Here is a 17,495-nt window from a genome sequence, read left to right as displayed (position 1 = left end):
TTGGAACTCTGATTTTTCAAATGAAAAGCCGAGCAAGAATTTTTCCAAATTTTTGGTCGAGAACCGATTTGTTTGAACTGAGAGGCGTTCGAAAATCCAGCTTCCACTGTATGCATATATATATATATATATATATATATATATATATATATATATATATATATATATATATATATACACACCGTAATTCCGGACTATAGAGCGCACCTGATTATAAGCCACACCCACCACATTTTGGGAGGAAAACCGATTTTGTACTTACACAGGCCGCATCTGTATATTAGCCGCATGCGCCCACATTAGAACATGTAACAGAGTCACAAAACTAGCTGAATATAAAGTATACAATCCAAAAACCATAGCCGGCAAAATGAACAGTTAAGTGTGAGGTGCTGTTTAATGTCTACTGTGAGAAGGACAATTTAGGCTTCAGCAGTCGCAGTATCCGCCCTAACACGGTATTAGCCTTAAAAGAATTATTACCTACGGTAACTGCAGCCTCCTCTTCGTAAACTGGGTCTGTTGACTCACTTACAAACAACTTCAATACTGCTTTGGTTAATGTTCTTGATTCTGTGGCGCCCCTAAGGCATAAATTCCGACCTAAGAAGAATACACCTTGGTTTGCTGAAGAAACCAGGTTACTCAAACAAGGTTGCAGAAAACTTGAACGAAAATGGCGCACTACTAAGCTGGAGGTCTACCGACTGGCCTGGTGTGACAGCTTGCTGAAATATAAAGTAGCTCTTGCCTCAGCTAAAGCATCGTTTTTGTCTAAGATTATTGTTATACATAAGAATAATCTGAAATTTTGCTAGTGATTCATGGAGTATTTTAATAAAAAAGATTCAGCTCATCAGGAATGAAATCTTAAATGAAAGCCCTTCAACTTTGTCCTACCTTAAAGATGTGGAGGTGTTGGTTAAGGACGGTGGCGACGGTTGTCCGCTTTTAATGATTTGTCCCTTGATAGTCTAACACAGATGGTCAGTAGGGCCAAACAAACTACGTGCCTGCTCGATCCGTTTCCAACGTCACTGGTGAAGGATCTGTTTGGGATCTTAGGACCATCAGTTTTAAATATTATTAATATATCGCTATCCTCGGGTATTGTTCCCGTAGCCTTCAAGTCTGCCGTCATTAAACAAACGCTTAGGCGACATAACCTTGACCCGGAAAGCCTAGGTAATTATGGGCCAGCGTCAAATCTGCCATTTTTTGCGAAATTACTTGAAAAGGTCGTTGCAGAGCAGCTAAATGACTTTATGTCAGAAAATAACTTTTTTGAAACTGTCCAGTCAGCATTTAGGGCAAATCATTCTACTGAGACAGCCCCTGCTAAAGTAACCAATGATCTCCTTTTAACAATAGATTCTGGTGCCTCATCAATGTCACTGCTGCTGGATCTCAGCGCTGCTTTTGATACGGTCGACCACAACATATTATTGATTCGTCTAGAACGCTTGGTATCTCAGGAACTGTACTCTCGTGGTTTAGGTCCTACCTGTCAGACAGATTGCAATGTGTTAATGACGGCAATCTGACCTCTAAACAATCTGATGTGCCCTATGACGTTCCACAGGGCTCTGTACTCGGCCCCTTTCTTTTTAGTATTTTTATGCTTCCGCTTGGTGACATTATCCGCAAGTATAATATTAGTTTCCATTGCTATGCAGATGACACTCAACGGATCGTGCCACTGGAGACAACTGGACAGTTAAGTTGTAGAAATCTGGAGGCTTGCTTTACTGAGATTCAAAGATGGATGTCACTTCATTTTTTCACGCCTTAACCCAGAAAAAACTGAAATGTTGATTATTGGTCCAGCTCACTGTCGACAGTTGTTTTCAAACGCTACCCTGAACCTAGACAAATGTAATATCACCCATAGTGACTCGGTCAAAAATCTAGGTGTTATATTTGATCCTAATCTGTCGTTTCAGTTACATGTGAAAAATATGACTTCAAGTAGCTTTCTTCCAACTCCTTAATATTGCGAAGATTGGCCAGATGCTGTCTCAATCAGATTCACGCGTTTATGATTTCTCGGCTCAATTACCGTTATGTATCGCTTTCTGGTCTCTCGAAGTCTAGCATCAAAAGATTGCAGCTGGTTCAGAATGCGGCAGCTCTTGACTAAGGCCGAAAAGTTAGAGCATATTACTCCTGTATTGGCCAACCTGCACTGGCTCCCAGTCCGCTTGAGATGTGACCTTAAGGTTCTCTTATTAACATAGAAATGTTTGCATGGATTTGCGCCCTCTTATCTCTGTATTATCCCTGTGATTTGATTCCCCCCTATGTTCCTATATGGAACCTCCGCTCTGAAAATGCCGGTCTAGCAAGGATGACTCTGAGAGCCAAAAAGAAGTCTGCTGGCTGGATAGCATTTGCCCTTTCGGATGAAATGAGTTGAATTGATTGACAAGATTATTCAATTGCTACTTATTTAGAAACAAAGAGAAATGTTGTTCAAAATATTTCATAGGATTTACCCCATATACCAGCTCAGTAGCCTAGATGGTAAGGCGCCCGCTTTGAGACTGGGAGGTCGGTGGTTCGCGCCTCGGCCGAGTCATTCCTAAGACTTAAAAAGTGGTCGGCGGCGCCCTCTGTTGGCTGCGGCTGCATCGGCTCGCTACAACGGGTCAGGTGTAATCGACATTTCGTTCTGTGTACATTGTTACACAGAATGACAATACAAGGAAATTATTATTAGCATTATTAATATTATTATTATTATTATCAAATTGCTAATTGCTAACAGGTCTAACAAAGAGATTGTTGATAAATGTACAATGTGTTCATCTGATCCCGAAACTGTATAGGAATAATCTTAAGTCTGGGATCTGTGCGCCGAGGACCCCTCCTTTGGCTGCCACCCGGCTTTCTGTGCTCCCGTCTTTGTCCAGGCCGTAGAAAAGAGGACCAGCTTTTCCCTGAAATTTTGACCAAATTTGGTCTTGTTTGTAAGATAATACTCATTTCAATGATCAGGGACTGTTTTCATAGCGTGCCAACATGGGATATTTGCCCAGAACACCAAAGAGGTTGTTGCAATAACCATGCTTGTGTACCTTTGAGAAAAAGCCCTCAGTGGAGAGGAGTGTGTGAGAAGCAGCACATGGACAACCAGGAAGATAAAAAAATACAGCTTCCCATCTCTTTTGGCGGCGGAATTCACGGGGATTGTTCCCATCCGGACGACAGGGACGGAGAGAAGCACAGGCTCTCTAAGCTTTGTGGCTCTGGTGAGAACAGGCCCCAACCCTTAAGATCTAGGTCGGCCATCTTGTTATTATAATCATTATAATTGTTGAGAAGAGGCAAAATTGTATGCGGACAAGAGATGAAATAGATCATCCATCAAGAAACATGACACAAAACCAAAATGAAACGTTTTTGATTTCACTGCCGTTTCGGTTCACAATTTGAACCTTCCGAATGATATTTGGAACGATGCATTTGAGTGACATGGTACAAACAATGTTTCCGTACGTGTCTGAGACACGTATTTTCTTTGCAAGCTTTGGGAATGTTAAGGGAGTAATTGGTTGGACTGAACCATCTGACTGTTTTGTCCACGTTCCCGTTGTAGCGCCTTATCATCCGGTGCGCCTTATCTATGGAAGATATAGGACCAAAAACTATTTTTTGGGGGTGCGCCCTATAACCCGGTGCGCCCCGTAGTGCGGAAAATACGGTAAATGCTTCGGGGCGTCGTCCCAGGAAAGGCCTAGACGGGAGGCCAAGCTCTGCCGTTTGTTGCTCTGTTTCTCCAGGTGTTGTTTCTCTCTTCTTTCAGCTCTTTCCAACCTTTTTGCTAAACATTCAATTTGTGAACTTTCATGTACAGGAGCGATGCGTTCCTCGAATTTCAACTTATTAACCGATAGCATTCGGAGTTTTCCATCAAAGCGTTTTGTCCGTTTAGGCAAGAAACTTCATGCCAGAAGTATCGGTGTTCCTAGATTGGAACCTTCCCACTTCAGTAACAAAAAGGGTCATAAAATGACGCTTCAAAGTCTAGAATCGATGATCAAAAATCAAGATCCCTTGTCCGGTACTTGAAAAATAAAAGTAAATATGCTGATATTGGAAAAATACGATCGTTTGCAAAAATTGGTGACACCAAAATTGAATAAACACACTTACTCATCATCCAAAAACGGAAAAAGCATAAACGAGTGTACAAATATTGCAAAAGTCGGCAATATTTGTTTTCAAAATGAAGGTTACATTATTGATCATGAATTGTATTTCTCTCTCCAATGGATTAGGAGTAACTGCTTTCTTCTTTTCAATTCAATGCAAACATGATGTATAATCATGGGTAATCATGACCCTTTTTTTCAAATCAATATGCAAGTTTAAAGGCAACTCTCTGGTTAGAAGGGCGGCTCGGAGTCGGCTTGGTCACCCAAAATGGAGAAAAAAAAAAGAGCTCCGGGTGTTGAAATGCGACGGCGGGCGCCGGTATATTGTCGAAACCATGTCCGGATGAAAGAAGACTTTTGATTTACAATCAAACTCGTTTATTAAAGCAAAGCGAGCGCATCGAAACGAGGCAAAATTGCGTTCTTGGATTTCAATGATAATATAATCCCGCGGACTGAAGCGTCAGCCTCTTTCTTTTACCGTTTCCTAGATTTCTGATTGGAGGATAGAATAAAACACGTGCACCGAAGCGCATTCTGATTGGTTTAGACAGGAAAGACACAATTCAATGCATTGTATAATGTTGGTCGGTCGACGGCGTGCGAGTAAAATAAATGATACATCACAGAAGTTCATTGTTTGAAAATAAATGGGAGTCTTGAGAGAATGACCAGTGACCTCCAAATTGTAGAGACAAAGTTCCTTTGGCTCGGGAATCTTATGCTCCTGTCCTTGGGTGGTAAAGGTCAGCCAAAAGGAGTTCTGTGCACCCGTTTGATAACAGGAAGCCCACCGGTCGCCTCCAAATTGTGGAGACAAAGTTCCTTTGGCTTGGGAAGCTTGTGCTCTTGACCTTGGAGGCGTTCGCTCCGAAAAGCAACTCAAAAACTTAACTGTACAGTTATTGAGTCAATATAAATACATAAAAGTATAGAATTTAGTATGAAGGGCAACCTTAAACCATAATTTCCCTTACAGTTAGCAAAGGGGAAGATGGAAGAAATAGAATAGAATAGAATATACCTTTATTGTCATTGTTACAAATGGGCTAACATATTGTGACAACGAAATTGGGCATGACACTCCAGTTTTACACATTCATAGTCAGGTATGAGCAAGAAGATAAAGGAACAGAGAAGATAATGTTATAAAACAAGGGGGATAAGGCTATAGTTATAATTGACATGGTATTTACACAAGAAATGTCGGCATGTGGGATGTTACATACAGGGTTGTCGTGATACCGTTGGTATCGTAACGGTTGTGCAATATTGCATTTGATGCAACGCGTTCACAGTACCGATCAATGAACACGGTTTGAAGATAATAGACTCATTTCAATGATCGGGGATTGTTTTCATAGCGTGCTAACATGGGATATTTGCCCAAAACACCAAACACAGGTTCTTGCACTCACCCTTGATGTGTACCTTTGAGAACAAAAGTCACTCAGGGGAGGAGTGTGTGAGAAAAAGCCCATGGCCTCACCGGAAGATGAAGAAAGCCGGGTTCTTAACTCTTTTAGCTGTGGACCTCACAGATGTTGCTATCATCCGGACGACAGGGACGGAGAGAACCGCAGACTCTCCAAGCTTTGTTGATCTGGTGAGAACAGGCCACAACCCTAGAGATCTATGTCGGCCATCTTATTATTATAATTATTGATAACCAGCTCCAGACTTCCTGTGCGGACTTTGCATGTTCTCCCCGTGCTTGAGTGGGTTTCCCCTGGGCACTCCGGTTTCCTCCCATTTTCTGAAAACATGCATTTCATGTGAATTGGCCGCTCCAAATTGTCCCTAGGTGGGAATGACAGAATAAGTTGTCTGTCACCGTGTGCCCTGAAATTGGCTGGCAACCGGTTCAGGGTGTCCCCTGCCCACTGCCCGGAGATGGCTGGGATAAGCTCCAGCCCTCCTTGCGACCCTAATGAGTATAAGATTATTGATAACAGGTAAAGTTTCACGCGGACAAACAATCAAATAGATCATCTATCAAGAAACATGACACATATGCAAATCATGAATCTTTTGAATCCGTATGAAGACTTTGGGGTCACAAATCTTTATGATACAACTGGAGAGTCTAATCATTTCCTGTGAATGAATGAATGTGGCTTTTTTGACGTGGTAGCAGTCAGTGGTTTAAAAAAGGTGAGGGCAAATGGTTTTGTGGCCGTTATGTTCCTATAGACGACCTGTATGATACTTAGCCAATTGGATGTTTTTTAAGTTACATCTCTTGATGAATTTTTGACCACAAACCGAGCAGGAAAAAAGTCTTCTCGCCAGTGTGGGTTCTTGTGTGTGTATTTCTTGGCTCCCACCTCGTGTGAATATCTTACCACAAACTGAGCAGCTAAAAGGCTTCTCGTTAGTGTGAGAAAAAATGTGAATCGTTTTCCTCAAACTGAAGAGGTGGAAGGCTTCTCTCCAGAGTGGGTTAGATGGTGTAATTTCAAATGCTCATTTAGGGCAAATTTTAGACCACAAACTGAGCAAGAAAAAGGCTTTTCGCCAGTGTGGGTTTTCTTGGTGCATTTTTAAGTTTCCATTCTGTGAGAATCGTTTTCCACAAACTGAGCAGGAAAAAGGCTTCTACCCAGAGTGGGTTAGTGTGTGTTGTTTTAAGCTCGCAGTTGTAGTGAATCCTCGACCGCAAACTGAGCATGAAAAAGGCTTTTCCCCAGTGTGGGTTAATGTGTGTCTTTTTAAGTTTGCACTTTTAATGAATTTTTTACCGCAAACTGAGCAAGAAAAAGGCTTCTTCCCTGTGTGGATTAGTGTGTGTTGTTTTAATTGTCCACTTTGGGTGAATTTTTTACCGCAATCTGAGCAGGAAAAAGGCTTCTCGCCAGTGTGGGTTTTTTGGTGTGACTTTAAAGAGCAATTAGATGAGAATCGTTTTCCACAAACTGAGCAGGAAAAAGGCTTCTCGCCAGTGTGGGTTTTAATGTGGTTCTTTAAGATTCCACTCCTGCTAAATCTCTGACCACAAACTGAGCAGGAAAAAGGCTTCTCGCCAGTGTGGGATATTGTGTGTTTTTTAAAGCTCCCTTTCTCCGTGAATGTTTTGCCACAAATTGAGCAGGTGAAAGGCGTCTCCCCAGTGTGGGTTAGTGTGTGTCGTATTAAGACGCAGCGCAAGGTAAATCTTAGACCACAAACTGCGCAAGAAAAGGGCTTCTCCTTAGTGTGGGTTAGTGTGTGTCTTTTTAAGATCCAACGAAAGGTAAATTTTTTACCACAAACTGAGCAGGCAAAAGGCTTCTCGCCAGTGTGGGTTGTGGTGTGTATTTTTAAGTTTTCACTTTTAGTGAATCTTTGACCACAAACTGTGCAGGAAAAAGGCTTCTCCCCGGTGTGGAACAGTCCGTGCTTTTTTAAGCTCTCATTTTTAGAGAATCTTTGACCGCAAACTGAGCAGACAAAAGGCTTCTCACCAGTGTGTGATCTAATGTGTCTCTTCAAGTTGCCACTTGTAGTGAATCTTTTATCGCAAACTGAGCAAGAAAAAGGCTTCTCACCAGTGTGGATTAGTTGGTGTGATTTCAATTGTCCATTGTGGGTGAATCTTTGATCGCAAACTGAACAAGAAAAAGGCTTCTCGCCAGTGTGGGTTAGTGTGTGTCTTTTTAAGATCCAACGAAAGGTAAATTTTTTACCACAAACTGAGCAGGCAAAAGGCTTCTCGCCAGTGTGGGTTGTGGTGTGTATTTTTAAGTTTTCACTTTTAGTGAATCTTTGATCACAAACTGAGCAGGAAAAAGGCTTATTGCCAGTGTGGGTTCTGGTGTGTATTTTTAAGTTCCCGCTGTTAGTGAATCTTTGACCGCAAACTGAACAAGAAAAAGGCTTCTCGCTAGTGTGGGTTAATGTGTGTCTTTTTAACAGACAACTTGTAGTGAATTTTTTACCACAAACTGAGCAAGAAAAAGGCTTCTCGCCAGTGTGGGTTCTAATGTGTACCTCCAAGTTTCCTTTGTGGGAGAATCGTTTTCCACAAACTGAACAGGAAAAAGGTTTCTCGCCAGTGTGGGTTCTGGTGTGCATTTTTAAGCTCCCATTTTGGGTGAATTTTTTACCACAAATTGAGCAGCCAAAAGGCTTCTCGCCAGCATGCAATTTCATATGCAACTTCATATAAGACTTGCTTCGAAAGGTTTTCCCGCACTGGGAACATGTGTTACCACCTTCCGACTGCGAGTCGTCCTCATCCGTTTCCACGTGTTTACGGGAGCTGATGCTTAGAAGCTCCTGCCGACCGTTATCTTCAGGTTGACCTTGATCTTCAGGTTGACCTTGATCTTCAGGTTGACCTTGATCTTCAGGTTGACCTTGATCTTCGGCGGTTGAACGGACCCTGGTCACGCGCAAGACTGGACCATCGTCCTCCTCCTCAACAGGCTCCCCATCTTCCGTCTCTTGCTTAACGTGATAAGGCTTCAGATCTTTCTCCTCAATTTTAACGGCAGGCAACTCTGGTTCCTGCCGCGCAGCAGCAAGATATTCTCGGCCGACGTCTGCAAGACACAAGTCACGTTTACAGTGGTACCTCGCTACTTCGCGCTTCCGTGTTCGCGGCTTCAGAGCTTTGCGGCCAGTAATAGTTTGAAAAAATACCGTATTTTCCCCACTATAAGGCGCACCGGGTTATAGGGCGCACCTCGAAAAAATAGTTTTTGTTCCTATTTTTGACATACATAAGGCGCACCGGATTATAAGGCGCTACAATGGGAACGTGGACAAAACAGTCAGATAGTTCAGTCCAACTGATTCCCCCCTTAATATTCCCAAAGCTTGCAAAGATGCAAATACGTGTCGTAGACACGTGCGGATGCGGTGTCTGTTTGATGTCACTCAAATGCATCGTTCCATTATTCGGTTAAAGTCTTGGGATTCAAGAAATGCCAACCATTCTTTCGTATATATTTTCTTTTTTGCTCGCAACTTTATTGTGCATATGACGATAAACACTGAAAAATAAAAAAATAAAAACTGGAATTGAGTTTAATTTAAAAATAGACACTCCATTCCATCCGTTATCTGCACCGCTTATCACAGAAACATAGAGTTCGGTCTGAAACAAGATACAGAGACAATATAAAACCTGAAGTAACTCACCGAAGTCGTTGTGTTCATAATAATGTGCAACCATGGTCCTCTTATATCCGTGAGGGTAGTCAATCCAGGAGAATAAAATACCGGGTATTTTCAAATACAGAATAGAAAAAAATGCTTTCTCTATGCCGTCAGCCACGTGCCATAAACATTCATCTTTTTCGGCCAATTGCAGGCTTTGTGTTGCCATTTAAGCCAATGGCAGCCTGTAAAAAATAAAAAGGATCCGCCGCTTGACCCCTGAATAACTTTAACCAATAGTGATCGACTCAACTGATGATTGACACATCTTTTTCGGCCAATTGCAGGCTTTGTGTCGCCGTTCAAGCCAATGGCAGCCTGTAAATGATAAAAAGGATCCGCCCCTTGACCTTCGAATAACTTTAGCCAATAGCGATCTATTCAAATGATGATTGACACATTGGTTAGCCAATGAAACGCCGGTAAATAAATCCCAGCATACACCGCGGACGACTTGGCGTTTGGGGGAAAATCTAGTCGGCGGCTTTTTTTTTATTTGGAAGTCTTTGCAATTTTAAAATTGATCCACAAATAAGGCGCACTGTATTATAAGGCGCATGGTCAGCTTTTGAAAAAAATAAAGGCTTTTAGGTGCGCCTTATAGTGCGGAAAATACGGTACTGATAATAGTAATAATATCATTTCAAAAATGAATCATGGAAAATATTCCAATTTAGAAAGGAGATTATTTTACAACATCTGAAAAGAAAACATTCAATTAGAACGAGTCATTTGAAAACACAAAAAAACGCACGTTTTCGGCCATCAACGCAAGCCGATTGGCCGGCACTCGCCGAATACTCGACTCCCATTGGCCCATTGGCTACAGTAGACCAAATGATCTGCATTTATATAGCGCTTTTCAAGTCAAGACTTCCCAAAGCGCTTTACAGTGTGCTTCACATTTCCCAATAGCGGCCGTGCAGCCATGAAAGGCGCTAACCTGCATATTGGGGGTCTTAGGGGTTCAGTGTCTTACCCAAGGACACTTCGACATGTAACACGGAGGAGCCGGGATTCGAACTGGGATCCCTAGATCCCAAGACGAGCGCTCTACCCCCTGAGCCACTGCCGTACGCTTCTCGCCATAGCTGGCAGTGAGCTCGCCTTTTTCTCGCGGCGAATTTTCGAGTCTAAAGCTTTTTCGAAGCCCTCGGCGAAACGCTCTTTATCCCTCGGTGCGTCCAGCCAAGCTGAGAAAAAGCCAAAGATGTTTACCGCGAAGGAAAAAGTCAGTTTATCGGACCAGTCGAAAGCAGAAAATAGAAGAACAGAAGAATCTCTCTAGCCGAATTCCATATGGTGTACTGTATTGTACTGTATACAGGGGAAGTGTACTGCAAAGGTTTTTCTTTTTTGAAGGGGCGTCGCTACTTTGCAGATTTTCACTTTTCGCGAGTGGTTTTGGTCCCCATTAAACCGCGATCACCGAGGTCCCACTGTATTTGTATTGCCCTCAATTCGTTCGGAAGCATTGTCCCCGAGTGGCAAAACATACAAAAAAATCTAAAGGCTTAAGCTCTGCTGATCAGCAAGTATTAGGCCTCTGGGAATGAAATGGCCACTAAGTGGTAGGAGTGGTTTCGATCCGATCTTTATCAACACTTAGTGCCTCGTTTGGTTCCTGCATTCGCCGCTGTGTTTTGCACAAACATGGCTCACGTTTAGCATTCCGGACGCTAACGTGTAGCCACCCAGAGCTACCCGGAGCTATCCGGCTTCAACGCCGCTAAACAGAGACACGAAAGCCGGGGGCAATCGGAGAGGAGGCGGACTTGCTAACACGAGGTGGTGTATCCCTGGATTTTCACAAAGAAATGATTTCCATCTGCCGCAGGGATGTCGAACTTTTGGACTGGCGTGACGTCATCCGCTCCGCTACAATCACCCCTAGGGCATCATGTTCATCTGTTAATAAAATAGCGGGGTAGACTGCTGGAAGTGTGAATTTCTCTACGGGGATGAATAAAGTATCTGTCTATCTATCCATCTATCTATTACTTCGTGCGGCGCTGAATAGAAAAGCAAAGATAAGTAGATACTGTTAACGCTTCAAATCTTTAGTCTTTTGTAAAAAAAAAAAGAATGACCAGGGCCTTGGTTGGAATGACGTATCGTAGGACCCTGACGACCCGAATCGTGTGATCACGTCACCCGAGACATCAGGGGCTGAGAATTTTTGCAAAGTTCATGCATAAGTTTAGTCTTCTTGCAATCAAATGTTATTTTTCAAGCCAAGCGCCCTTGTGTTTATGGAAAGTATTGTTTAGGTGTCAAAAACATAGATGTTTAAAAAGAGCACTGAAGCAAAACATCTGCTTGACATGCACCATTTTGCAAGGATCCATTTTTCTCAGAAGTTTTCCGGGAAACAAGAATATTTTTCAGAAAAACTTGGCAATGTTTTCGACTAAATCGACCGTTGTCTCATGAAAGAGGAGTCTTAAAGCTTTCTTGTGGTGTGCCCTATGCCTGGATCGCTACAGAGCTAGATTTTCTGTAGGCCATCAAAAACGAGTCAATATGGCTGACATCGGCACTTCCCGTTTGAGAAAACGTCTGGCACTCGTCGGAAACGGTCAAATATTTTGGAATTTACACAAAACGTAGGTAAGGCAGAAACTGTGACAGGAGCGACGGGAGGGGGTGTTTTGAAAGGTTGACTGCGACTTTTTCAAACTTAAGCCTTACTCGGGACTTGAAGCCAAGAGATGGCAGTACATTTATTTCATTACGCACAAATGAAATTTTTTTTTCGTATTTTTGGGGGTTTGTTCCTGTTCGGCCTAATAAAAGTAAAATTCCACCATAAAGGCGCAATGGAAAAGCGCATGAGCTCAAGTGAACATTGCTCACACATTCTTAATACAGAAAATTCCGAATGGTCGTGTCAAATCCGCACACACGCGAATAAAGCAAAAGAGTCACTAAAACAACTTCAAAATAGACGTCTTTGAAAAAAATCAGCCAGCGAGACGCCCTTATACTACTCCACAGCCGAACCTTAGATGTCGAGTAGTCATGGGCCCGTCTGTTCCAATCCCTGCAGAATATTTCAGAGGAGCGCTACGTGCGGCGCCAGCCCATGTGCGTGTCGATGACGTAAGCGGTGTCGTTCGAAGCCCCGCCAAACGCGTGTGCGGAGAGTGATTCGCTAGCAAAGAGTGTCGTTTGAAGAAAAGTGCCAGAGTAACGCAAGATGGACACGCCGATATTTGATTGCACGCACCGATCACGTTATAAATAATTCTGTCCAGGAGATGGCGTCATGGAGGACATGATTCGTCTTAAAGCCGACGACGCGTGTGTGAAACATTTGCCTGCAGGGCTTCACTGCTATATGGGGCTTCATTTTGCCAAGACTTAACTGTCAAGGACGTTGCAGAAACCACAGAGAGCAACCTTGTCTGTTCAACCAGAAAGTAAGCTACAGTGAAGAAAAGAAGTATTTGAAGACCCTACTGTTTTGCTATTCCTGCTTAGAAATCACGGCGGGGTCTGAAATTTTCATCGTCGGTGCATGTCCACAGTGAGAGAGATCAACTAAAAAGAAAATTTCAGAAATCACAATGCATTTTATAACGATTTGTTTGAACAGCTGCAAATAAGTATTTGAACATCTGCGTATCGTCTAGAATTCTGACCCAGAAAGACCTGTTGGTCCGCCCATGAGAAGTCCACCCGCACTCCATGTATCATCCTGAATCAGATGAACCTGTTTGAGGTCGTTGGTTGCATAAAAACACAAGTCCACCCCACGCAATGAGTAAGACTTGAACCAGTAACATGGCGAAGACCAAAGAGCCATCCAAAGACACCGGAGACACAATTGGACACCTCCAGAAGGCCGGAAAGGGCTACAGAGCACTTGCCAAGCAGCTTGGTGACAAAAGGTCCACTGTTGGAGCAATCGTTAGAAAATGGGAGAAGCTAAACATGACGGTCAATCTCATTCGGAGAGACCACCTCGTGGGGTCTCAATGATTCTGAGGACGGTGATGAATCTGCCCGGAACTACACGACAGGAGTTGGTCAATGACCTGAAAAGAGCCGGGACCGCCGTTTCCAAGGTTAGTGTAGGAAATACACAAATATGTCAGGATTTGAAATCATGCAGGGCACCAAAGGTTCCCCTGCTTAAACCAGTACACGTCAAGGCCCGTCTTCAGTTTGCATAAGACCGTTTGGATGATGCGGAGGAGTCACAGGAGAAGGTTTTGTGTTCAGGAGACCAAAATAGTACATTTTGGTCATAATGCTACGGAGCGTCTTTGGAGGAAGAAGAATGAAGAGAACGATCATAAGAGCACCATCCCTACTGTGAAAAATGGGGGTGATAACATCATGCTTTGGGGTTTTTTTTTGCTCAAGGGACAGGGCGAGTGCACTGCATTAAAGAGAGGATGACTGGGGCCGTGTATTGTGAGATTTAGGGGAACAACCTCCTCTCCTCAGTCAAATCGTTGAAGACGGGTCTTCCGACATGACAATGACCCGAAAGCAGCCAGGAAAACCAAGGAATTGCTCTGTAAGAAAAATATCAAGGTTCTCGCACGGACCAGCCCGTTTCCAGACCTGAAACCAATCGAAAATCTTCGGAGGCAGATCAAACTCTATGTTTTTCAGCGACAGCCCAGAAACCTGACTGATCTAGAGAAGATCTGCGTGGAGGAGTGGGCCAAAAAATCTCCGGCAGTGTGTGCAAAGCCGGTGAAAGACTACGGGAAACGTTTTACCTCTGTAATAGCCGACAAAGGCTACCGTACCAAATATCAACATTCATTTTCTCTGGTCAGCACGGCGGTGCAGTGGTTAGAGCGTGTGCGGCACAGTTCTGAGGTCATGGGAACCTCCTGCGTGGGTTCAAATCCAGCTACTACTGTGCAAGTTTGTATGTTCTCCCCGTGCACTCCAGTTTCCTCCCACATGCCAAAGACATGCATTTCAGGTGAATTGGCCGATCCAAATTGTCCCTCGGTGTGAATGAGTCGTCTTTCCCCGTGTGCCCTACGATTGGCAGGCGACCGGTTCAGGGTGTCCCCTGCCCACTCCCCGGAGATGGCTAGGATGGGCTCCAGCCCCCCCGCGACCCTAATAAGGTGAAGCGATACAGCTGATAAGATGAGATTTTCTCAGGTGTTCAAATACTTCTTTTCTTCACTGTATATATTTTGAAAGAATGAGCAGGACAGAAGGCCGGACCTTATTCCAAAGGAAAGTACGGTGGACGTCGAAGGCCAAATATCTCGGGTTGCAGAAAGTAAAACCACCAACCTGCTCTGTTCAACACAATTTGGAGTATCTTGTAAACCGTTCCTGGACACTCTGGTTCCTGCCGCGCAGTAGAAAGATGGTCTTCACCCATGTCTGCAACACACAAGTCAAATGGCATTTATTTGTGACGCCTTTACTGACAGAAACTCACAAAATGCGCAAAGCCCCCAAAGTCATGAAGTCATGTTGGCATTTCGCATTTATTTTATCAGGGAACAATTGAAGTTTTGATTGGACTTGAAAATTTCATTCGATTTCCTACACTTTAGGTTTTGTAGGAGAAGGGAAAATGACGGACCTTCCCCGAGCTGCTTGGAAAAAGCGTCGGGTCGTCGACATTCTCGCTCGCTCTCCTCTTTGGCTCCCCGAAGCTTCTCTTGAAAAGGTCCTTCCCCACTGGAGCACATTCTCTCCGAATTCCAACCCGGGATTAAAAAGGACCACGAAGCGAAACTTCTGTCAAGTTGACGTCGTTTGAAGTCGACTAGAGGACTTTCTCCACATTCTATTGTTCGGCGGCCATGACACCTTCTCCTTCTCAACCCCGCCGCAATGGATTGTGGGTACGAGTGGCACAGATCGCATGATGCGTTCACGAAAATTGGTGTTTCGGGAGATCCTATCAGATACGACCGAAAAGCGTCTCAAAAATGTGGAAAGTCGGGGTTTTCTTGACCCCCAACCGGGGAAATATGATTAGAAGGACACTTGAAGTGGGAGGTCCGAGTTGTAAAGTTGGGGTACATAGCCTTTCTCCTGGTCTGAGGTTTAAAACTCAGTTGTCGTCTCTTTGGGAATGCAGCAACAGAAACACATAGAGGAGTCAAGACAAGTCAAGTCAAGTCAAATGTATTGATGACGCCCTTAATCACAGAAATGTCTCAAAGGACTTCACAGGATTACAGTTACAAAATTACACAACTACCTGATCTTAAACCAGCAAACCAGCATGCGGGCAAGGAAAAACTCAAAAACCTCAGTGTGAGGAGAAAAAAGAAACCTTGAGAAAGGACCTCACATGTGGTAATCCCCCTTCCAGGATTGAACAGGGTGAATTACAATTAGCATTACTGTACACTGAATAGTAAACACTAGGTAAGATGCTGGAAATGTCCGGAAAGAGCATGACATCAACGACGACGCCAGCTGGTAAATGCAGGGGTTGACTTGCTGCAGGTCAGACCCCGGTCCGCTGACCCATCCCAAATCATCCTTCTCCTTCGTATCAGCCAGGCAGGCCTCAGAAAAAGACAGGACAAAACAGAATACGAGGTGGGCATCAATCATATGCTTTGGAATAGAAGTGTGTCTTAAGCCTCGATTTAAAAACTTCCGTTGAGGTTGCAGATCTTATCTCCAGAGGCAGGCCGTTCCATAACACCGGGGCCCGGATGGAGAACGCTCTCAAGCCCGCAGACTTCTTGGCTCTCGGAGTCACGAGTAGACCGGCATTTTCCGAGCGCAGGCTCCGTGCAGGAACATAGGGGGAAATCAAATCGGAGAGATAAGAGGGTGCAAGCCCATGCAAACATTTATATGTTAATAAGAGAACCTTAAAATCACATCTTAAGTGGACTGGGAGCCAGTGCAAGTTGGCCAATACAGGAGTAATATGCTCAAACTTTTTAGTCTTAGTCAAAAGTCTAGCTGCCGCATTCTGAACCAGCTGCAAACTTTTAATGCTAGACATCGGGAGACCAGAAAGCAATACATTACAGTAATCGGGCCGAGAAGTCATAAACGCATGAATTAAAATCTTTGCATCTGATTGGGACAGCATCGAACGAATCTTCGCAATATTACGGAGGTGGTAGAAAGCTATTCTAGTAATATTTTTCACATGTAACTGAAACGACAGATTAGGATCAAATATAACACCTAGATTTTTGACCGAGTCACTATGGGTGATATTACATTTGTCTAGGTTCAGGGTAATGTTTGAAAACAAATAACGACAGTGAGCTGGACCAATAATCAACATTTCAGTTTTTTCTGGGTTAAGGCGTAAAAAATTATTTGACATCCATCTTTGAATCTCAGTAAGGCAATCCTCCAGATTTCTAAAACTTAAATGTCCAGTTTTTTCCAGTGGCACATACAGTTGAGTGTCATCAGCATAGCAATGGAAACTAATATTATACTTGCGGATAATGTCACCAAGCGTATAAGTAACCCTCTTCATTGAAATTTTTCTCGAAAACAATGAAATGATCTGCATTTCTCTAGCGCTTTTCAAGTCAATGACTTCCCAAAGCGCTTTACAATGTGCTTCACATTTCACAATAGCGGCCGTGCAGCCGTGTAAGGCGCTAACCTTCTTATTGGGGGTATTAGGGGTTCAGTGTCTTACCCGAGGACACTTCCACATGTAACACGGACAAGCCGGGATTCGGACTGGGATCCCTTAATCCTAAAACGATCGCTCTACCTCCTGAGCTACTGCCCCCCATATTGCATTTAAGAAAGAAATAATAGCAAAATATGAAGAAGGTGTGCGAGTTTCCCTTCTTTGGAGGGAATAGACCACCACAAAGGTAAGAAATCCTATTCATAATTCTTTTCTTTATCCTTTAAGCGCTCACCACTTGTGGTGGAGACCCGGGTGCTAAATGACGTGTAAACGACCTGATTTTTTATTTTGACACCTTCACGTTAGCTAACGCGAACGTACGATTAGCCCGGGTTAGCTTCATGTTTACGTTCGTGGTAAACATTCAGGGTGTTGGAACGGATGAAAACGATTTTACACGACTTTTAATGGGAAAAAACGATTTCAGTGATCGCACAAATCGGTTTTCGAACAGGGTTCTGGAACAGATTATGGTCCAGAACCCAGGTTCCACTGTATATGGCCAAAATAGCAACACATTTCCAATATATACATATATATATATATATATATATATATATATATATTATTAG

The 17,495-nt window shown here is 43.4% G+C and overlaps 2 protein-coding genes across 3 annotated transcripts in view; both read right to left on the bottom strand.

Annotated features, from left to right (window-relative positions):
• LOC148368211 (uncharacterized) overlaps nucleotides 1-17,495 on the bottom strand; it is a 157,539-nt gene that overhangs the window by 72,686 nt on the left and 67,358 nt on the right. The gene's annotated exons all lie outside the window — the stretch shown is intronic.
• LOC148368213 (uncharacterized) lies at nucleotides 4,563-15,093 on the bottom strand. The gene is made up of 4 exons (XM_088330266.1): nucleotides 14,872-15,093; nucleotides 14,574-14,666; nucleotides 8,351-8,680; nucleotides 4,563-5,760 (listed from the first exon to the last, which is right to left on the bottom strand). Exons 1-4 carry the CDS (start codon nucleotides 14,978-14,980, stop codon nucleotides 5,708-5,710), a joined length of 585 nt encoding a protein of 194 aa, XP_088186392.1. The 5' UTR covers nucleotides 14,981-15,093; the 3' UTR covers nucleotides 4,563-5,707.

The sequence above is a fragment of the Urocampus carinirostris genome, chromosome 3, assembly GCF_059441175.1.
Source record: "Urocampus carinirostris isolate Australia breed hairy pipefish chromosome 3, RoL_Ucar_1.0, whole genome shotgun sequence".
Classification (NCBI taxonomy): Eukaryota; Metazoa; Chordata; class Actinopteri; order Syngnathiformes; family Syngnathidae; genus Urocampus; species Urocampus carinirostris.
Note: the sequence above shows the minus strand (reverse complement) of the source record. Positions and strands in the feature narration are given on the sequence as shown.

Coding starts and splice junctions, on each gene's coding strand:
- LOC148368213 (XM_088330266.1), bottom strand. CDS start 14,980: ATGTGCTCCAGTGGGGAAGGACCTTTTCAAGAGAAGCTTCGGGGAGCC. Junction 14,667..14,871: donor TTCCAAGCAGCTCGGGGAAG/GTCCGTCATTTT, acceptor TGTGTGTTGCAG/ACATGGGTGAAGACCATCTT. Junction 5,761..8,350: donor GGACGACTCGCAGTCGGAAG/GTGGTAACACAT, acceptor TGTTCTCACCAG/ATCAACAAAGCTTGGAGAGT.